Consider the following 23,218-nt stretch of genomic DNA (forward strand, 5'->3'; position numbering starts at 1 on the left):
TTGCGAACCAGAAAATGTTCACCAGATCCGGAATATCAGAACTGCTTTGCATACCTTTAAATCCAGGCTTAAGACCCACACGTTCAAAGTCGCTCATACATTTTACATTTCATCTTTACACTTTGTGCTTTGTCTTATAACCACTTTACCTGTCATAACTTACCATACTGTAATTTTGCACCATTGCAACACTACTTTCAATAAGTAGCTATTGAGAATGAATGGATTCTTTTGTTATTTTTTGTTGCAATTTTTTAAACCGCTGATATTTATTGTAAATTTTACAAAATGGGTTAATATTTGTAAAAACGGATTGATAATTGTACGAACAGGCCAATAATTGTAAGCAGCTTAACACTTTCAGTTGCTTTGGAGAAGTGTGTCAGCTAAATGAATAAAAATAATGTAAATGTCAATTGCTACACAATAATCCATGTGCTCCTTATTGTAAGTTGACTTGAGAATCCACTTTTAAATTCTATGTACTTCACCACTTCAGTCTTTTGGTATAACTAATGGTAATGGTTTGTTTCTCTTGCAATTTCAGTTGTTAGCATTGACTTTAAAACTATTTTTTTTTTTTTTGCTTGAGGGCTCATAATGAATATAGATGATAAACAGTCATGATATTTATGGTCTATTTTGAATCGGAATGTCTGTTCTTGCAGTATGAGCTAATACAGTAGCATGTTGTATGAGTTACACAATGCATTGTAAATTATATTTCTTCATAAGTCAACACCGTTGTAACAGTAGTTGTGGTTATGTGACGGAAACGAGTGGGAATTTCAAGTACCCTTCAGTCAGGTGTTATTTCCTTTACCTGTGTGACAGAACACAAGATATGACTTCAACATCTTGGCCTCACATAGAGGTTTAGCATTAACTGAAGCTGTGTAATGTAATGCTGTATGTCCTAAAAATACCAAGTGAAAATTATGTCTCATGTTATAAATCAACATAAGATCACGTTTCTGCTTACCTCTCTGTTCAGGGTAAAAAAATGTTAAGTCCATAAGCACATCTGTTAACAATGATTTACCATTTGCAGAACAAGCTCATTTTTCCTCTACCCTTTCAAAGCAAGTACTTACATGATGATGATTTTTTGGGAGATATGTTGATATAATAAAAAATTATTCCTAGGAATGTGATGAGGAATTGTCGATATTCTGAGTTTTACGTAGCTGCTCGTGTGATGAACATTGGTTCATATGGTGGAAAGAAACAAACTGCACTTAAGAATCACGCGTCTGCATCCAAGTGTCTCTTTCTGCTAATGTAATGAACACATTGTATTTTCTACGAGATGTTCGTCGCTTTGGAGAAAAGTGTCTGATAAATGCATTCATGTAAATGACACTACAGCTGGTGCAGGGATTTGAACCCAGTACTTTCTACCAATAAGGTGTCAGCACTAACCACAGTTTAAAAGGCCCCCTGGTCACACAGCTATACTCCAGGACTGTGAATTCATTGATAGTCTCACATTACTGATGATTTGCTGTTTCACTGTTGACCTTATTGAGGACGCAGCTCGGCAGCACTGTGCCTTAGTCATCTTTTGGGCCTGGGAGATAACGGCGCCGCCGAATGTTGCGGGACACAAGCTGTCTTGCAGTTCGGTACGCCCTAGAAGTAGCGCAGACCAAAAGGGTTCCTTCTGGGGTTTTCTGGGGATTCTCAGATTTTTCACACAAATTGAGCCGATGAAGCTAAGAGGCAGTCCATTGTGTTGGCGCCACCTATAGGCCGGGGTGCAGAATGCACGCTGAGCTGCTGCATTCCTCGACAAAACCGAAGAGGTGCTTTGAGTAACAGCAAATTTACACATCTCACACATTGTCTGAACTGCTTGTCCCATACGGGGTCGTGGGGAACCGGAGCCTAACCCGGCAACTCAGGGCGTAAGGCTGGAGCAGGAGAGGACACACCCAGGATGGGACACCAGTCCGTCGCAAGGCACCCTAAGTGGGACTCGAACCCCAGACACACCGGAGAGCAGGACGTGGTCTAACCCACTGCACCACTGCACCCCCCACAGCAAATTTAAAATAGAGAAATTTTTGTGACCTTCTGTGATAAAGTACTTAAGCTGAATTGATACAGTAAAAATTCCAGTGCAAAATTACCTTGGACTGGGGGGGGGTCAAATAAATAATGATTAATAACAAAGTAATGAAGCATTCTGCCATAATTTTTTTGTTGAGCTGCCAGTAGTAGACAGCAGTGAGCAGAGCATTTATGAGATGAACTGGTGATGTGAAGATTGCTGGTTCAAGACCCACTCCCACATGTTGCTGAAATACTCAAAAGCATGGTATTTTCCCTGAAATGCTCCGGTAGAATATGCATTTGAAAAAACAAGTCAAACAACGTGAGCTGCTTTAGACAAAAATGTTGGCAAAGCAGCAAATGACGTGACTATAATTAATAATGTCCCGGAAGGCGGCAGAGTGCCTCGGATTTTCTATAACGTTACCATGTTGGTGAGGTAACCAAAGGTAGGAAATAATAATAAAAAAGGCCAGCAGTAAAATTAGCCCTGAATAGGGCACAAATAGGCAGCGCTGCGTCAATTGAATTACAGTGCGACTCTTATCAGCGCCGCAGATGTGATGAACACATAATTAGCCGCTTTAATTCAGCTGAAATGTTGCATAGTCATTTAATAGCGATGGGCTGACGGCTCCCAGGAAGGACGCGGATTAAATGAAGTCAGAATTAAATGAACCGACGGAGCTCAGGAGACAAGTCTCTCCTGGAAGTCTTGTTACGAGATTTCACCGCAGCGATGCGGATGTCCTGCACCCGTCCCGGGTATCGGAACCCGCTGCCCGTCCACGCGGGGCGGATGAAATAAAGGCCTGCTGTTGCGGTAATTGTCTGAGCCATTAAGTAGAACAGTTTATCGGAGCATGTTTGCGACTCCTCTTCCAGAAATGGAAGAAATAATCTTCTGCAATATTAAAAAGGGTTTTTTTCGTGCAGAATTTTACTGTTTTCTTCTTTTATTTCGTTTCAGTTCTTACTTCACAATTATTACAAGTATTACTTCATTGCAAAGTAACTGCGGCACCCGGTCGTGCCGTCGGGCCGGATGTTTTGCACTGGCAGTTCAGATAAAGTTCCTTCCTCTAGGGTACTGCAGCAGGACCTTCGTGGTGCAAACCTGCATCCTTCACTGCTGTTTAATGTGCTGCTCTGGGTTTCTAATGAAACCTCAGTTATAAAATCCACTCAGTGATGATGTTCACAGGAAACTCACTGAGACCCCACATGTCTCACTGATAACAACAATTTATGATCATTGTGTTGATTAACATATTTACCCAATGCGGCATTTGGTGTTTCACCACTTTCTCCTGCAGAATGTTTGACCAGAGCAGTCTGAAGTAACCAATTTGCTCAAGGAGCCGAGCTGAAACCAGCAACCTCTCGGACATGACGCCAACTCCTTAACTGCTGCACGTCTTTCCACCTGAGCAGTGCAACATCCGGTGTTGTACTTTAACAGAATCAAAGGTCGTATGTGAGAGCAATCAAGCTGTCACCTAGATCCCTATAAAGGAACATTGCTGGATGGGAGTTGAACCCATAACCAGCTCTGTCTGTGAAGAAATATATGTGTGAGATTAGTAGGCTTTGATTCTGAAAGCCTTGAGATAGGGTTTTCTTCCCCACTCCTTCTGTAATACAGACAGACAGAAGCCAACAACCCAGGTGGGACTCGAACCCACAATCCCCAGCTCCGGAGGCTGATGCCTTATCCATTAGGCCACTGGGTTGGTACTTCTTAAGTGTGCTTACTTCTAGGAAGTCAGTAGTGTTCTGTTAATTAGCAACTGTATAATTTTGCATTGTACCGTGCCTCTGATTTGTACTGTGGTATTATACTCCATTAAGGTGTGATTGTGGATTGACGCATAGCAGGTCCCGGTTCAGTTCAAGGGGCTACTTACGTCAGCATCATGCTGTAACATCTGTGGGAAATTGTGCATATTTTGTGCTTTGATATCACCCTACAATTTCTCCAACATGCAACAAGGCAGCACAGTGGTGCAGTGGGTATCACTGGTGTCTCACACTACCTGGCCTGGGTGGGTGCATGTGGGTCCACTCCCTCCTCAGTGACTGTGGAGTCTGCATGCTTATCCTGTGCTTTTGTAGGTTTCCGCTGGGTGCTCTGGTTTCCTCCCACAGTCCAATTGCTTGTGCTGCAAGTGAACTGGTGACTTCGAGTAGCCCGTAATGCGTGTCGAATCACTCCGCTGTGTGAGCGGGTGAGTGATGGCGGGGACTTCAGTGTATCCAGCACTGTAGGTCACCTTGGGTGAAGGTGTCAGCTAAATACTACACAATAATCATTATGCGTCACTGTGAAGAAAAGCAGCCAATAAATGAGTGAATAAATACCTAACTTCTGCAAGTTCATGCATAGGCCTGATCATCCCAGAACAAGACCTTTCCCTAAATCTTCTGCAAAATCACCTGAGAATATTGCAGATTCATATATAAACTATTTCCTGGGTTCTTTTTGTAATAATAATTAAAAAAAAATCATGAAACAGAATCATAATACATTACTCACAATGAAAATGTAAGTGAGGTTATCAGCGGGTGTATTCACGTTTTTGTGAACTGGGTCCAGCAGACTTTATGCATTGAGGAAGTGTGTGTGTGGTTTATAGCATCTCATTATGTGAAAGTCTGAAAAGTCAAAGGGCACATTGTCCACTGTATGGATTTGCATTGAATGAGACTGTGAGGGATGTCTTCAATCTGTATTCAGCGACGCGGAATTATTCATACGCAAATGACAATACTAGAACAAGGCGTTGTCTGTCTGGGACAAAAATGTTGCATTATTTATTTCGAGAGAGATGGATTCTATTAAATTTAGGCTGGCCTCTTTTAAGTGGATTTCTAACCAGCAGATGTTTGATCGGCAATCTGCTCCTCATCTTTGTCTCTGCACTCACACTCGTACCCGTCCATGTGGTTTTTATCGCTGTATGATTGTCATTTCATTTATTAGCTTATCGGACACCTTGAGCGGAACTTAGGCAGCTGTTCAATTACAGCTGCAGTGATTTTCCTCCAGGGGAGCATGGTGGTGCAGCGGGTTTGGCCGGGTCCTGCTCTCTGGTGGGTCCGGGGTTTGAGTCCCACTTCGGGTGCCTCGTGACGGACTAGCATCCCATGCTGGGTGTGTCCCCTCCCCCTCCAGCCTTGTGCCCTGTGTTGGGCTCCAGCTTGCTGTGACCCTGCTTGGGACAATGTGTGTGTGTGTGTATGTGACTTTTCTCAACACTAGATGAACTGTCCATAATACCCCCAAGCCAGCAGGGGGCAGTGTGCTGTTGGAGTCTGGTCAACTGATTTATGGCTTTATTACTGAGATATATATATATATATATGTATATGCAGAGAGGGGGCGCAGTGGCGCAGTGGTGCAGTGGGTTGGACCGGGTCCTGCTCTCCGCTGGGTCTGGGGTTCAAGTCCTGCTTGGGCTGCCTTGCGGCGGACTGGCGTCCTGTCCTGGGTGTGTCTCCTCCCCCTCTGGTCTTACGCCCTGTGTTGCTGGGTAGGCTCCAGTTCCCTGTGACCCCGTATGGGACAAGCGCTTCTGAAAGTGTGTGTGTGTATATGCAGACATGCGTCGCTTAACAACAGGGAAACATTCTGAGAATGATTTTTTCTGAGAGTGATTTTGTCATTGTGTGAACATCATAGAGTGTACTTATACAAACCTAAAGGTATAGCCTCGATTACAAAGTGTATTTATACAAGCCTAAATGGTATAGCCCCGATGTAGTCAAGAGACACGGTAAACATGGGATTTATGACTCTGCTGCTGGAGTAACACGTTTTACGTGGGTTACCTTGTGACAGACTGGTGTCCCGTCCTGGGTGTGACCCCTCCCCCTCCAGCCTTGCGCCTTGTGTTGCTGGGTAAGCCTCTGGCTCGTTGCGACTCCACTTGGGACAAGTGGTTTTAGACTCTGTGTGTGTGTGTGTGTGTGTGTGTGTGTGCGTGTATATATTCAATGTTGCATGGAAGGAGAGCAAGGGAACTAGATGATGGTGTTTTCCAGCTGCTGCAAACATAATGCCATGGTACTGCAGACTCCGCCCCATTGCTGAGCCTCACATTCAGGAGGAACAAAGTGGGTTTCACTGTGGTCGCCAAACAGTGGATCAGCGCTTATCCGTGTCACAGCTATTAGTGGGAGTGCTGGGAACACGCTAAGCCAGTCCACATGTGCTGTGTGGACTTGGGAAAAGCGTATGGCCATGTCACTCGGCATGTGCCAAGGGAAGGTGTGCGGAGTACGGGGTACCAGGACTCCGACAAAACTGTTTCGTCTCCACTGTGGAGCAAGTTGATTAAATGTAGGAATGCCCCTTGCTCGGCTCCTGCTGGAGTAATTCCGGGCACATTCTACTTGGACGAGATCCTGGGGGCAAACCCAGGACACGCTGGAGAAATCCTATCTAATAACTGACCTGGGAACACCTGAAGATCCCCCAAGAGGAGCTGGAGACCGTGGCTGGAGATAGGAAGGTTTGGGCCTAAAAACTCAACCTGCTTCCACCACCACCCTCACCTTGACAAGTCGAAAGGAAACCCTGGATAAATTTGCTGCCCTGTGTGTGCTTCAGGGTTGTTTCAGAAAAAGGTTCTACACAACAAGACGTTTCTAATCTGGATTCAGTTACAGCTCTTGGTATGAGGAGATCCAACAAGTCACCAAGGTTGAGAAATGTTACTGAACAGTGGTGATCCAAGGGGGGTGCGGTGGCGCAGTGGGTTGAACCTCGTCCTGCTCTCCGGCGGGTCCGGGGTTTAAGTCCCGCTTGGGGTGCCTTGCGGCGGACTGGCGTCCTGTCCTGGGTGTGTCCCCTCCCCCTCCAGCCTTGTGCCTTGTGTTGCTGGGTTGGGCTCCGGCTCCTAGCGACCCCGTATGGGGCAAACATTTCAGACGGTGTGTGTGTTGATCCATGAAGATGTAGAAAGGTAAGGGGAAACATCTGAGGCCAAGTGAGCCTTATCACAGGAGGCTGCAGGTTCAAGATGGAGGAATGCTGCTGAACATATTTAAGGTTGATGTTCAGCTGGCTGGTAGTGCAGTGCTTAGAGCTGCTGCTTTTTGGACCCAAAGGTTGCAGGTTTGAAACCCACCTCAAGCTATAGTATCCTTGTGCAAGGTACTTACCCTGTGTTGCATCAGTGAAACTACTCAGCTGTACAAATGGGTAAATAATGGTGGCAGGTAGATTAACGCTGTAAGTCAAGCATCACTTGAATAACCGTATCGGTTAGAGCTGCTGAAGGAACCAGCTTCCAATTCATCTGACTGCTGCAGGACCCTTGATCAAGGTGTTTACCCTGAACTGACACAGTAAAAGTGACTAAAAAGAGAACTACTTGGAAGTGAGGCAGCTGGTATTGTACCGGTTAGAGCTGCTGTCTTTGAACCTAAGGGTTACAGGTTTGAATCCCAGCTGTAGGGCCCTTGAGCATATTACTTACCCAAAAATGCTCCAGTAAAATCACCTGGGTAAATAATTGTCAGTTGCTTTGGAGAAAAGTGTCAGATCTAAGTAGATTGACATATAACCTTCTAAGGCACCATGGTGAAAGGTAAGGGGTCAGGTGAATAATAACTGATAATAATATGAAGTGAGGCTGTAGAGGAAACCACTGAAACACACACCATGAGCAGATGTTGCTACACCCCTGGGAGACCTTTGATTCCTTCAACACGTACCCTCTTGGCAGAGTGACTCAGAGCAGCAGGGGAGGTTTTTGTCTGAGCACAGGTAATCGCGCATGACTCACCTGGGCTGCTCTTAAGTGACATTCCAGCCCCCTTCTTCTCGCTTACAACCGCAGTGGCAGCGAGGCCTGAAGCCCCCTGATCACGACGCCATGGTGCCCTGCAGCTTGAAGGATGTTGTATTTTTCACATTTTGTTTTTCTTTAATTTTATTGTTGTGTCATTTTATTTTGCAGTTTGAATTCATTTCTGAAACATACATGTGGTGCCACAGCGGTTCATGCTGTCGCCTTGCATTCAGAAGGTTTTGGATTCACATCCCTGTTCTTGCTGTATTACCCTTGATCAAGTTAATGACTTACACTGCTAGATACACTACTTACGATGGGTCACTCATCCATACATCAGTGGAACACACCTTCTTTGTCACTCACACACTATGGGTGAACCTAAACAGCATGTCTTTGGACTGTGGGAGGAAACCAGAGCACCTGGAGGTAACCCATGCAGACATGGGGAGAACATGCAAACTCCACACAGTGAGCCTGGTAATGAGGTTATTTCAACATCGGGGAAGACCGACTCACGACATAGAAAGACTGGGCCTCAGGTGTCTCTGTGTGTGTGTGTGTGTGTGTGCGTGTGTGTGTGTGTGTGTGTGTGTGTGTGTGTGTGTGTGCGCTCGCGCATTGACACTGACATTGACTCATTAAGGGATTTCACAGAAAGACCCACACTGGTTCCCAAAGTTGCCCTCTGACCTTTTTGACTGCTGCGCCCCAGACTCCTTTGAATTACCGTGTTTCTGCTTCCAAGCTGTTCAACAGTAACAAATTAGTCCACCATCCAACTCCTGACACACCGTGGGCCTAACGATGCACATTTCCACCATCCTTAATTAATAGTTATTATTATAACGTATTATTTTTCTATTCTCACACCTTGCAGTTTTGCACAATTTGTCAGTTTTACACCTTTTTTTTACCTGTCGGGCTTTATCTTACTGTGATTTATCAGTGATGAATTTGTTTAGTCTCTGCGCTCCTAATGGCAATCAGTGGCGCATAATGCATTTTACAGGACTCGGATATGGACGGTGCTCGTAGACCTGGACAGGGGAGGACGTTTGTTTTCGGCTGAAAAGAAGTTTCCAGAAAACAGCTTTGACATTACAGTCTGTTTACAGTGGATTTGGTTCCAGCCCTGGATCTATCACACACCGCGAGGAGTTCGGCGTAGGCAATTAAATACGCTGTTGAAATGTAATTACGTGCATTGTTTTAAAGACATTATCCTTAACCGGCGGACTGAGGAAAACAAGCGAGGATTAAGCTTTCCGGTTCCGAGAGGGGAGAAGGCGTATCTATTTTGGGACGCTGGCAATAAATGGCTGAGACGGTAAATGGTGACGGAGGCGGGGGTAAATATCGCGGTGGATTCTGAGGCCTCCGCCGTCACAATGCACACAAACGGAGTTTCGTTCTTCTCCCTTTATTCCAGAATATCTCGCACGAACACCCAAGTGGCAGCTGTCCTTCAAAATGAGACGTGCTGTCTGTTGTCCATGCGGGAGCCTGACAGCCGTCGGTTGAAGGGCCCGACAGAAGCCGCGTGCAGCGCTGGTCGCTGTTTTTTTTTTTTTTTTTAATTATTATTTCAATTAAAGAGGGGGGTGCGGTGGCGCAGTGGGTTGGACCACAGTCCTGCTCTCCAGTGGGTCTGGGGTTCGAGTCCCGCTTGGGGTGCCTTGCGGCGGACTGGCGTCCCGTCCTGGGTGTGTCCCCTTCCCCCTCCGGCCTTACGCCCTGTGTTGCCGGGTAGGCTCCGGTTCCCCGTGACCCCGTATGGGACAAGCGGTTCTGAAAATGTGTGTGTGTGTGTGTATTTCAATTAAAAGCAGAACAGAGCGGGGTCGAAACAGGATAGACAGAACCAGTATAGTGAGGACACGCAAATATACACACACACACACATTTTCTGAACCGCTTGTCCCATACGGGGTTGCAGGGAACCGGAGCCTAACCCGGCAACACAGGGCGTAAGGCCGGAGGGGGAGGGGACACACCAAGGACAGGACGCTAGTCCACTGCAAGGCACCCCAAGCAGGACTCGAACCCCAGACCCACCGGAAAGCAGGACTGTGGTCCAACCCACTGCGCCACTCCACCCCCCTACCGTGCAAATATATTTTTTTATTTTTATTAGTTTTTCTTTTTTTATTTTTATACTTATTAATCTGTTTTGTCACTGTATTTATGTCCTATGTATGTATGTGTGTTTTATATTTGTATGCTGCTCGGGGATTGAAAAGGCTTCATTCATTCATTCATTCATTCATTCATTCATTCAAACACATGCAGATGCAGGTAAATACAGTTCAAGGGCAAACTGTACTATACAGTAAGATTTACAGTATTTAGCTGGGATGGCAATTTTGTACTATATTATATATATATATATATATATATATATATACAGTACAGTACATACAGGTAATATATACAGTACTGTATATATGCATATACTACATATATATATAAAATATAGTACATGTATGTATAAAATATTTTACATTGTTAAAATCTTCCAGAATTCATTAGAATTATGATGCACTTCAAATGATAACTTTTGAAGCAGAGGGAATGTAGACACTTGAGTCAATCCCAAATTCGTCAAGGGAGCTCCTGGTGTGAACTACAGCCATAAAATATATTTTCTCAGCAGACATTTAGAAATACTCGAGATACATTCCCTAACGTAATAAAAAGCAGATTTTGGGTTGCGATTTAACAAGTATATGAAAGAGGACCATTTGTTGCATGGCTCTGATTCGGCGGAGGGTGGGGTGATGGGGGTGGTAAATGCTCTCCGCTTCTCAGCTTTGAAGCGCCGCATATTTTTCCTTTCATTTTAAAGCAGTCTTCAATTACACGGGGCCATAAATTACACCATGTTGTACATGAAGGGCCTCAATGCAGGTTCTTCTTCAAAGCAGCTGCTCTCACTGTATGATATGTGCACTTTGGATCACTTGGAGCATAGAATGTTGTTTTTTTTTTTTTTTTTTTAAATTTGCTACTGTAGAAATGTCTTTATTATGGTGTTTATCATTGGGTGGCATGCATACACACACACACACACACACACTTGTTTTTTCTGTCATTTGGGGGATGAGTGAGTGAGTTCTGCATTAATGCGTTAAACTCCGAATCGCAGCAAAACTCATTAAGAAGCTGAGAGCTTTTGCCTGTTTGGGTTCTTCTGAATGAGCTGATTGAAAATTAAGACAAAGGAAATTACTTTTTGGGGGACATCCTCTCTAGTGAAGCTTCTAACAGTTTACCGTGTTGAAAAACAAAGTACAAAGCTGTGAAATAGGAGCCAGGCACACGCGCGCACACAGAGCGAGGTACTCTGACACTCCAAAGCAAAGCAAGTCCTGCCAGTCTCTTCTTGGCCCCCCGCAAACTCTGGTCAACATGACCTGAACACCTCAGAGCTGTAACGGCTGAGTGTGTGTGTGTGTGTGTGTGGGAGGCATCCTGCAGGTGGGGTACCCATGGTTCAGGGGTTCATGTTGCTGGGTGTAGCCCTGACTCATGTGGTTGTGACAGGTCCAACGGTTGGTCCCCAGGTGCCAGTGGTCCGGACCCCAGGTGGTTAATGTCGCATAGTTGCCGACTGGCGGAGCAGATGGCCCGATGTGTGGCGATGCTGCGTGTGAGAGCCTGGTCTCAGTGCACATGCCTCTCTGAAGCTGTTGACGCATCCCAATGTATGCGTCCCGTGTGTAAGGGTACACTTTCAAGTGCTGTTTCACTTATGTCTCTCCCTTTAGTTGTGTTTGTGTATGAGGCTAAATACATGCTGTTGCATGAGACCGAGTGCGAAAGCGTGTGTCGGGGTGTGTGCTTGGGTACCACAGCTTACTAACGCAACCGGAAGTGTGTTTGCAAATGACGTTTTTCGTAATTCCGAAGTCACTTTGCCGTAGTCACTATCAGTAACGTCGTAGTAGAGATTAATTGCTGGTGAAGTGTAGGAAATCACCATAGTAAATAAACCCTTTGAAGTACTATTTTGTCGTAAAATTTTTAAAAAAATTTTAGCTGCTTTAAAATTAAAACCGATTTAAAACTACAAATGCTCCTCTGCTTACAATGGTTTGACTGAAGATTTTTCGAAGTTACGATGGTATGATAGCGATACGCATTCGGTAGAATCCGTACTTCGAATTTTGAATTTCGATCTGTTCCCCCACTTGCGACACGCGCATACGATGCTCTCTCCCGATGCTGGGCGACGGCAGCGAGCCGAGGCATCCGCTCAACCGCACTCGCAATCTCTGCAACGATCACGCCAACGGGTGTAAACAACCAGAAGTAAACAACCGATACTGTGTTGAAAATGTTTTTTTGTGTTTTCGCATCCTATCGTGTTTGCTAAACGCCCATGTGTGTTTCCTGCTTAAATTAGCCCAGCTGTAGGCTATGGCATATTTTCCGAGCACGTTTGAGGTAGGCTAGGCCGGGCTATGATGTTCGGTAGCTGCGGGACTGTATTCTTTTCGACTTACGATTTTTCCATTTACGACATAACCCCATCGTTAGTCGAGGAGCATCCGTACTTCAAAATATGCAATCTCCACAAACTATTTAGTCCAGATTGTTGATTCATTCATCCCGTAAATATGCATCCCATCCCACTCGGGAGTGACGGACACAAGCTATAAACACTGTGGAAGTGAGTTGAATCACAGCGTTCCCACGCTCCTCTTCTGCTTTGCAGCTCTTTATTGCCATCTATTGTCTTGGAGGGGAAACGCGGGTCCTGTTTGCTCAACCGAAGAGGAAATGCAGAAAGCGGACGGCTTAAAATTGCGTGGGTTCAAATAAGTAAGTACTCCGGGAACAGTTAGCATCATCAAATACTCATAACCCCACTGTTTGCGAAATGAGGAGGCAGCGTGCTTCCGAACTGGCGTGTGTCCGCGCGCGTGTACGCAGAAATACGTTAATCTGGCAGAGCAGAGCAGAGCAGAAGAACACGGACGGGGAGTCTCGACAAAACACAATGCGGGAGACGCCGCAACGCAGCCGCTCCATAAGGGCAGAGTTTTGCCGAGATGTTTACCGTAAGAGGATTTCTCTGCCTCCTGCCTCTCGGTCGAGTCACATGACTCGCATATTCATGTAGAGGCCGATAAGGAGAGTGACTTATGGAGGCCCGCTGTCTTTATCGCGGGAATCCTCTTTAGGCGAACGCATCACACAATATTTTCATTTCCATTATTTTAGCGGGAGCGCGAGTCTCAGTGGGGGGGGGTGGGGGGTGGGTGGTGGTTGTTGATTGGTGCCGCTTGCACAGCGATGCACGTCTGCCGAGTCCAAACCCGTCGCTCTGGCGCATTGCGGTGATTGGCTGGAGCAGACCCCCTGGGGACTGTGCTCGTCTCCTATTGGAGATCTCCCTGGCCAAGGAGGACGACCCGCCACGCAAATGAGCCCCGGCCCTTGTCCTTATGTGGGTCACGCCAAAAAGCCGCCCACCGCCGTCTAGCACTTTCGAATGTCGGTATGATAAAGTTGAGTGGATGTTGGCCGTATCCAGATGGTGCAATTGTCTAATGGGGAGGGCGGTTTGTGTTTTCGAATCCCTCGACCAACCGCGGTGTTGCATGGTCTCATGGCCAGCATCAGCATGCCCTGTGGCATTGGAGTGGCATGTCATCCATCCATGCCGCAACAGCAACTGGGGATATGGGATTAAAAACGCTCTCCAGGGCCTCTCTCTGTGTCTGCTTGGGTTTAGAGGCAGTGTAAACCAGTGACCTGTCGGTAGTGCTCATTAATCCATGATCTCTCAGACCGACCCCATGGTCTAGTGGTTTTTTTCCCGTTCTTTTGGCTGGTTTGAGTCACTCTGGTGCAGGCGATAAGAACGACGGTTGGGTCCATTGTGCCAGATGAGGGTGACGCAGCATTTTAGCCCATCTCACTGCTACACTGCCCTCTAAAACTGGTCCTTCTGGGTTCCAGTCCTCAATTGGGTATTAAACCTCAAACCTGATACGGATGTCGAGTCTAACATTTCACACTTTATTCATGACCCAGTCGGAAGCAGATAAATAGATAGATCAAGATACTTACCCTGTACTGAAACAGTAAATATTGCCCAGCTGCATAAATGGGTAAATCACAGTAATTGCCTTACCATTGAAAGTTACTCCGGAGAAAAATCATCAGCTAATAGCAAGAATAACTAGACGGACACTTTTTTGGCCCCAGAGGAAATGGCGCGGAAAGACGATGCAAAGGATGCGGACGTTTCGCTTAGAGACAGCCGGAGGGGTCCCGCTCCCGGACGCTGCGGCGAGGAACTTAACCCGCTTCGGCTCGGCAAAAACACGGTGCCTCCGAAAGAGGCCGAGGGCACCCTGGCGAGCTGTGTGTGTTACAGCCAGTAGGAGTGTGTGTTAAGCTCATAAAAAATGTAAGAAGTGATAATAACTATATCTGGAGAGCATCTTAACAGCGACGAAAGACTAGGTCGCAGTTGCTAACCTGAACTGCTCCCTAGCAGCCAGCGTGTAAACACGGCGGGTTTGGGAAAGCGAGGCTCCGTGTAGATAGTGTGTATCACATCTGGAATGTGTCTTTCCTTTACCACGGCCGCGGGGGAGGGCGCAACCTGTTCGCGCTCCGCGGCTTCGAGTGAACCGTACCGGTTTGAAAAGATAGACCGTGTTTACAAAGTGCCCTTCCGAGCGGTCGCGTTCCTTTTCGGTAGTCCTTGCGACGCAACCCCCACCCCCACCGTAAACAAAGCGCGGCATGTTCTGGAAGAATCTCCTCGGTGATTCACCCGAATGTCACACGGCGCTCAGATTCCTCCCGTCCGCTGTCGTTCCGTGTCTGTTCCCATAACCGTTTAACGTGCGCGCTTGACACAAATCACCTCGACCGTCCTCCTTCGCAGACACTTTGCGTTGTTTCACGCGGCCCGTCGGGTCGAATATCGTTGAAGGGGATATGTTCCTGCGGCTCGGCGGTACGGTGTTGTGTGCGAGGACAAATATGGATTGTTTTGGTGACATTTGTGCGTTTTTGCGGTGTTGGCGAAATGCCGCGCGGGGACGACTGCGTCCCGAGGACATGTGAGCGGGAGCATCCCTCTGGGGAGGGGGTCGGGCGCAGACCTGCATATGGTGCCGCGCAGCTGAGGGTCAGACACCGCCTGGGTGGTCCGTGCCGGTTTTACCGCGGTAATGCTGCTCTGCAGGGCCCCCTCCTCGCCTGCTCGGTCCCGCGCCAGCGCCGATCGCCTCGACCACGTCTCACCCCCCTCGCCCCACAACACGCCGTCTACACCGGCTGGAGGTCTCTTTCCGGAGTGTGTGTGGCGAGCCGGTAGGGGGTGGAGCTGCTGGAGTGGGACCGTGGGTCTGTGGATTGGCCCCCAAGCCGTTTACCTGGGGAGGTGGTGTCAGGTTGGAATTCCAGGCCCTGCTTTACAGGCATAGCGCATGAGGAAAGCGGACAGAGGACCCGCTCTACGGGGGGGGGAGAGAGAGAGAGAGAGAGAGAGAGAGAGAGAGAGAGAGAGAGTGATAGAAGGAAGGAGAAGGAGACAGCAGCACGGGGGGATGGAAAGAGGGAAGTGTGGGAGAACGAGGGGCAGAGATAGAGAGAGAGGGAGCGAGTGAGGACAGAGGAAGAGGGAGAAAAGGACGAGAGAGCGGTGAGGGAGTGGACGAGACAGCGGGGGAGAGAGAGACAGAGAGCCGTAGGGGGAGGACCGGAGGAGAGCATAGAGGTATGGCAGAGGGAGTCGTGCGCTGACTTCGAAAAGGAACCTGTCTGCGTGTGTCCCACACCTGCGGGGGGCAACAGGGTCACTGCAGCGAGCACCTTCCAGCAGGCACTTAGCCGCTTAGCCTCGAACCCACATCCTCCTGTCGCTCTCCCCAGCTGGGACGTGCCGAGAACGAGACGCGGGGCGCAGTCCTAACGCGCCTCTTTGGAAGGGCGCGTTAGGGCTGGTCGCAGGAGGCCGGCGATGTCCAAACCGTCGCGCCTGGCCGGGCCCCCCGCTGCAGGGGCCCCCTCTAAACTGCCCTCACCCAGGAAGGAGAGCTCGGGGGGACGGGTGCGAGCTGTGAGCATCGGGGAGAAGCTGATGCGGGCCGGCAGCGATGGGAACCTGCTCAAGCACAAATCCTCGGGCCGTCCCCCGCAGGAGAACCCCGAATCCCGGAGGAAGACCTCCCCGTCCAAAGGTAGGAGCCGAACCCACCTCCGCCCGGGACCGGGCAGGTCTGATTCGCTCTTTGTTAAGTTTGGGAGGGGCACGTTGGCATCCTGCCCCCTCCTCGCTCCACTGCGATGTGCTCCGGTCTCTTTACGGCGGAAACCCGTCTCGTTCTTGGCGGCTCGGAGCCAGCAGCATTCCTGGCTGACAGCAACCCCCCCGACACACACACACACATACACACCCCCGGTGGCGTGCGGATTAAAGCTGGGGGGTCGCTCCTGCACTGATTAGTTCCTTCCCTCTCATCATCACGTTCCCTTTCAGCCGGCTGGCATTAATCTCTGTGCTCGCATGGAAACCTGCCTCTGCACTTTTATGCAGCCAGCACATTTACTGGATTGTTTGTGTGCGTGTGTGTGTGTGTGCATGTAAAAGCGGACCAGGTTTCTGTGGATATCTAGGCACTGACCTCATCTGACACAATGAGGGCGACGGCAGGCAGCCTGTGTGATTCTTTTCGGCTCATTCGGGACCCTCCATCAACCTCGGTCTGCATGGCGTGTGTGTGTGTGTGTGTGTGTGTGTGTGTGTATGCATCAGTCATTCTGAGGCTGTTGACACGGTGCTGTTTTATGAAGTCGGAAACGCCAAAGATCGGGACGGGTTGACGAAACCTTGTGGAGGGGGCGCAGCCTGATTGGTCCGGACCGCACAATGGTTCTACTGCTCTAGTCTGAACCATGTGACGGTTCCGGCTCTCAGCCACGTGGTGGAGTAAAGCTGGAAAGGTTTGAACCATCGGGCGGTGTAATTTGACAGGTCTAAACCGTGGGGTGCTTCGTTGTGATTGGTCGAAACCATCGGTGGTGCAGGTTTACAGGTTTAAACCATGAACTTCTACATTTTGGTACATTTTGTCTGACAGCTATTTGAAGGTTCAAGTTTATGTGGTCAAATTGCTGTTTCTTTGTAAATTCCCATGAAACAACTCAGGTGACGATGATATGTGTCTCCCATACCGAATTTGGCCATTTTTTGTTGTACATCACAGATACCTGCAGCTACCAGACGCCCCCTTCCCAACCCGCAACTTGATTCCTATAGCCCCAGACCCCCTGCTGTAAAACAGGTTCCAGGCAGGTCCCTACTGGAGACCAGATGTCCTGTCTCCGACGTGCTCTAATTCCTCCTCTAAAGACAGCGGGGGGGAGGGGGGGAGGGGGGGCGGTAGCCCAGACCCCCCCCATCCCCCAAAGTAGCGTCCAGATGTGTATGTTACTCCTCTTATGGCCTCGCTGGCATCGCAATCCAACTCTCCCCCCAAAAAAGAAAGACCCCAAGAGGAGGAGGAATGACCTTCTCTCGGAATTACTTACACACAGATACACCTCTGCTAAATCATAACTTTTCTCCCAGCATGCACCTCTCCGAAGCGTCGCACACGGAGGCAGATCTTTCAGATTGATCTTCTCCGGCACAGGATCTGCGACAGAGACTGAGGGAATTCTCCTTGCGTTTCCCATAGGAGGATTTTGTGGGGGTTTCAGTGACAGGCTGTGGGGGAAGATGAAATCCAGGAAGGGCTGATTCACGAGTGGGAGGGACGCGGCGCCACCCTTTCGTTAATGCTGAGAAAGTGCAGGGAGACCAAACACGCTTCCGCTCTGTTCGGTGCGCGGGACGGATGCGTTTACACTGATGTGTCCTTCATCTGTCGTTATCACACTGTCTAATTGCATACCAGGCATTTTTTTCGCCGATATCATTCGAGTCTGGTTTAGAATCGGGCTCACTTTGTGTGGAGTTCGCATGTTCTCTCCATGCTCGCGTGGGATTCCCTGGAGCGCTCTGGTTTCCTCCTACAGTTCACACATGTGTTTCAGATGTATTTGTGACAAATTGCCTGTTTTGTGCGTGTGTGTGTGTGTGTGTGCGCTAGTGAAAGAGCGTGTGCGATTGCCCTGTGATGGACTGGTGTTCCATTCAGGGTGTACCCTGCCTCACTCCCCATGTTTCCAGGATAGGCTCTGGATCGCCATGACCCTACTCTATGCCATGACCCTACTCTAGACAAGTCATTTTTGATAACCGAAGAATGGATGGACTACGCAAGGTTTTTTAGTTCCCTTTACACCTTTGGAATGCAGTTGGATGTTCATTAGCGATGTGTTCAACAAAACCTCACCTTCTGATGCCTTTTATTTGTTCAAAGTTCAACTTCCTTAACTGTTAGTGGCACCCGGCGTACACGCGGGAGAGACTTTTCCTCTGGGGCTCAGACTGCAGGACCTGCGGGTTGTCTGTTTCTATGTCTGCATGTTGTTCTCACCCTGATCGCACAATGCAGTCGAGACAGAGTCCCAGCTGGTGGGCTTCCTAAAGTGGGCGGGGCTGTAAGTAATCCTGGGAGTTCAGAATGCCGGAAATACGAACCACCCCTCCACCCCCACCCCTCAGTTCCACACTGCCTACATTCCAGTAAGAAGGAGCTGCCACCCGTATCACCTGTAAATTCCCCGTCCACAGCCTGTGAGCATCCTGGGTTTGACTCAGCGGAAAGGCACTCTTACAGACCCATCCCCCCTCGACCTCAGACTTCTCCACCCGCCTCTTGAACATCAACTGAAGGGGTGATAGGGGCCCGATCCGTTATACTAGATTAAAAGCAAAATAAAACATCTGACAAATGGGATTTTCCTCAAGCTGCTCCCAGCCTAGTGGTGAGCGAGGGTGTTTTTGAAAAGTGCACGTCCATGTGGGAGACTAGTGATTATGGGCGATCAGCAGCTCATGGGCTTCTAGAAATGATGAGTATGCTGGAATCCTTCCTCACGCTCGCAGAGCACACTGCATATCAGTGCGGCGGTAATCTGTCCCTATCCCAGCCACAGCATCAGGGTACTGGCTGCCCTTTTAGCTCATGTCCTTATTATTCAGCTGAGGTCATTATTTGTTTGTATGCTAATTAAAAGATAACTGTTAATATTGCCATGTTCCAGCTCTGAGACCCGTGACTTCCCGCGTTTCTCGACCATCAGTCCACCCAGCGGTGAGCTGAGGAGCAGCAGCCGGAGGGCTGACCTCACCTGCGCCCTCTGTTCCGAGACTGACAGGGTGACTTAAAAAGTCGGGGTTCTCTGGAGCTCCTTCATTCGACGGACTTTGAGTGGGAAAATGAACGTTAAATTAACAAAAGCATTTATTCCCAAGTGTTTCTTATTCTTTTCTTTCTCAGCTGACTTTCTGTACTAGCCTGTGTCAACTTCAAAACTGGTTATGACATCTGCGATCAGAATCCAAAAAAATCAACACTCTGCCCCTCAGACCTGCTGAATCTCTACCAGCACTCAAGAAAAGTCTTAAAACCCATCTCTCCCAGACCCAATCTCTACCAGCACTCAAGAAAGGTCTTAAAACCCATCTCTCCCAGACCCATTTCTCTCTTGATCGCCAACGTCAATTTGCATCTGCTATGATTATCCACATATTTCCTCCCTAAAGCTCTATTCTATAGGCAGCTACTAGAGCAATGTGTACCAGCAAACAAGCTGTGCTTCTATAATTGTTTCTCTATCTAATGCTCTTTTTCTGTTGTGGAATGCACTTTTGTATACCCTGAAGTGAATATGGCTTTTGAGAGAAGGAAGTGCCGATAGATAGATAGATAGATAGATAGATAGATAGATAGATAGATAGATAGATAGATAGAGTTGGAAGTAGAGACACATTCAAGCACTCATGCAAGCCGCAGATTCAAGGAAAGGCCCGACTGTCTAGAACAGACCATTTACTCATCAGCTGATGAGGTCTGAGTACCCCTCCCCACCCCAGAGTGCCTCAGGCAGACACGAGTTTAATCAGAGGATTTGTTCTTACACGACTCATTGAGCATATACTTATTTTTGTTTCCCGTAACGCGTCTTAGATAAAGATCTGGATACTCTTTGCAGTCCTTTGTATTGACGAATGCCAGTGGTTGGGGGAGGCGGTTTGGTGGGAGGGCTTGAGCGGTATCCAGACAGCACATCCTGTGATAGCATAACCATCCCTCCTGCATCGCGTTCCAAATGGGGCATGCATTTACCTGTCCTTTCACCTCAGCCTCTGTCATGCCGCATCGCCCTGCTGATCCATGACGGACTCGTATGGCTCATGCCGTTTCCTCCTGCTAATCTGCATTTATCAGCCATTCGTAAAGCATGACAGGGCAGCAGGCCTGGCACCCGTCATCAGGTCACCCAAGTTCCCTGGAAGGACGTCGCTGTCCCTACGTTAACATATGTCGCTTGTTAATCTGTTCCAAACACCAGCTTCTTCTTTTAATTTGGCAGCAAGCCTTTGGCTCTAAATGGGATTTTAAAAGATTGCATTGCTCAAGAAGGAAAATTAAAGTGAAGGCAAGATACTTGACACTTTGTTCCCATTTCCTCACCCCTGAAAAGAGAGCTCTTAGTCTGCTGTTGCAGTGTGAACTATGGGAGTGCTCAGGTAACAAAACACCACGTGGTGAGAAGCTAGAGCTGTGCTGAGAAGGGATACCCAATAGTCGTGGAAAACATCTGTGTTTCGTACATGATGGGAGCAATCCGGTCATGGCTGGATCTTTGCAGGCCCTTGCTTGAGAGGAGAGGGCAGTGCTGTGGGAAACACTTGGGTAACACTGTGTTCATGTTGGACCCTACAGATACATTCCTGCTCCCCAGCTGTGGAAGATTCCTTGCAACAGTCTTTCCACTGCCTTTGCCCCTGTCCTTTATAGTTGACCAGAGACAGGTCAGCGGTCTGCCCTGTAACCCTCAGTGGTGGCTTTCTATGAGTTTGAGCATCTCAGTGATTGCCTCTTGGACGCTGAGGGCGATCTATCGCCTTCAGTTTGTTAGATTCATCCCGGCAGCAGCTCAGGGCTCTGTGACATCATTCCTCATATTTATCGTATTGCCTTGAGACCAAAACTGCACGATCGTCTGTTCTGTGCATTTGTTAAATGGGTGTACCTCAGTGAGAAGGACAGCTGTAGATGGTATGAGAAGAATGAGCTACTATTTGTGTTTATATAGTGTCCAGGCCTATATTTGTTTTCTCTATATATCTCTGTGCCCAAATTTGCTTGTTTTGCTTGTGGAGTAAAACTTGACGTATGTGGGAAAATATGTTTTTGTTATGTGGGTCACAGTCATGCTGGGATTCACAAAAACTGTGCCTGTCCAATGAGTCGTGGAGTACCAAAGGAAAATGAGTTCTTCCTGACATGAGGTTACGCGTTTCAATGGAACTGAAATTCTATTGTTTTATTGAACAAAGTAGTCAACCTAAATTGCTTTACAGAATCTTCGGTGTTGTTAAAAGGAATGCGTAAATTTTAAGCCTCTGTGAAATCAATGCATCCAAGCAAAACTGATGTAGCAAGCAGCTTTAAATATGTCCACACACTCAATTTTCCTTATTTGGTCCCTTTCAATACGTAAGTGTGCACTTTGGGTTCTCCTAAAATCCATACATTCGTCAGTATCCACCAGAAGCTCCTCTTTTGTTGTTCAGGTGCTTTCTCTAAACTCAGGTGTCACATTGTGCCCTGCAAGAGGCCACCATGGTACTCTGGGTATAAATCAGGAGGTAATGTGCTTTATTTTTCCCCACCCTTTGGCTGTGTATCTTTTTGCTGTCCCGTCAGGAGTAATGGTCTGGCCAAAAGCCAGAAGAACCACCACAGTGTTTTTTTTCCCCTTGTGGTATCAGGCCCGATGGAAACAAATAGCTCTTCACCGCACAGCTGTGGATAGTATAAAGCCACTGATAGACTGCAGATGCCTTTGGCTCAATCCCACCCTCTTCCTGCCCTAGAGGCAGCAGGCTATGCCAAGTCTGTGGTTTGGGCTGCTTTAACCTGCTGTTTTAACCCACTTCATACCCATTTTTAGCCGACATGTTGACGTTGTTGCGCTGTGAGGTGTTACTCCCATAATGGTATGTATACATGTGCACTGTAATTTGGTTGGGGTGTCTGATGTTCCTCTGCTGGAAGAAGCTGACCACTGACATTGATCCTTGGCACCTAGGTGCTAGTAGCTGCTGTTCTCTGTTGCTTTGCTATACAGTCATACCCCGAGATACACCAATTTGGGTCATGAGAATTTGATTTTAGGGGGAGTTTTATTTAATTCCCCTTCGTTGGCTTACAGGGCATGTCTTTGTACGTATGAGGATCAAATTTAGATTTCGCATGCCTTGTATCAGCTGAGTGCTGCAAGACTGGGGGCATTATGCACTCTTCTTCACAGTTACAGTTTGGTTTGTGTTGTGCTCTCAACCTCCATTAGCCCTTGTTTGCTTGCTTCACCTGTTATAGTCTCAGTAATTGTGGTCCCCGTTTGGGCTGTCCAAGTGATGTCAATTTGTTTGGTGAATAGGGGCTCGGTTGTATTGTTTTCATTGATTTTTTTGTCTTTGCTGTTCTGATTTGTTTTTTCCATTAAAGGTTAAATAAACACTAACAAAGGTTTTTACCATAAACGCTGAGTATCGTATGTATGTGTGTTTTCGAATAATTGTTGAAAGGAAACCGCCTTGTTATGTTGTGTTACGATAATTAATGTTAACTGCTGATGCAATTGGACCCAATTTGATGGGATTCGGTGATATTTTAGCATTAATTGGTGTCAGTTTTCGGGCCCATCAATGTGCTATTGAAAGTAATGTTAATTAAACCTTTGATACATGAGAATTAACTTTACAAATGGTTCTTCAGGAAGAAATTACCTTTGTAAGGTGCGCAAAGACTATATCACATTTTACTCCATAAGGTGACCAGCTGAGCAGTTGGCACGACCTATACAACTATAAGATAAGCAAATTGCCTGCTAAGAAAATATCTGCTTCCCCATAATGAATAGCCATAATGAATGAATAAATAAGAAAATTAATCTGCAACTGGCCTCGTCAAAACTAATTGTCACGCAAACAGCTACGACTCAGCGGCAGCCAGGGCCAGTCGCTAAGCACGGTCGTTTCGGGGTGATAAGGAGGCTTTCGTGTTGAGCTCACCACGGTGCTGGTACTCAATGTGGACCCTTACACAGTCTTACTGGTTCTGCCCCAGCTAAACACTGGGAGGTCAATGTGGACTTTTCATCAGCGTGTTCAGATGGTTGTCTACTCTTGAATAGCATGCATGCATGCGTGC

General features: G+C 47.6%; 1 protein-coding gene and 1 non-coding gene across 8 annotated transcripts in view; one reads left to right on the top strand and one right to left on the bottom strand.

Moving 5' to 3' along the window:
* Positions 1-3,715: 3,715 nt before the first annotated feature.
* trnar-ccg (transfer RNA arginine (anticodon CCG)) lies at positions 3,716-3,788 on the bottom strand. Its single transcript has one exon. It is a non-coding gene; the product is annotated as a tRNA-Arg (tRNA).
* An 11,782-nt stretch (positions 3,789-15,570) lies between these two features.
* Positions 15,571-23,218, top strand: part of kiaa1217 (KIAA1217 ortholog) — a 123,629-nt gene continuing 115,981 nt past the window's right edge. For 4 of the 7 annotated variants that reach the window (XM_029255110.1, XM_029255111.1, XM_029255113.1 and 1 more), the window contains exon 1: positions 15,572-16,063. In XM_029255110.1, the coding sequence (XP_029110943.1) occupies positions 15,844-16,063 (220 nt within the window). In that variant the 5' untranslated portion in view covers positions 15,572-15,843. Of the gene's footprint in view, positions 16,064-23,218 lie in introns of all 7 variants that reach the window. The other 3 variants (XM_029255119.1, XM_029255118.1, XM_029255112.1) reach the window with 2 other exon arrangements.

The sequence above is a fragment of the Scleropages formosus genome, chromosome 9 (genome assembly GCF_900964775.1).
Source record: "Scleropages formosus chromosome 9, fSclFor1.1, whole genome shotgun sequence".
NCBI lineage: Eukaryota > Metazoa > Chordata > Actinopteri > Osteoglossiformes > Osteoglossidae > Scleropages > Scleropages formosus.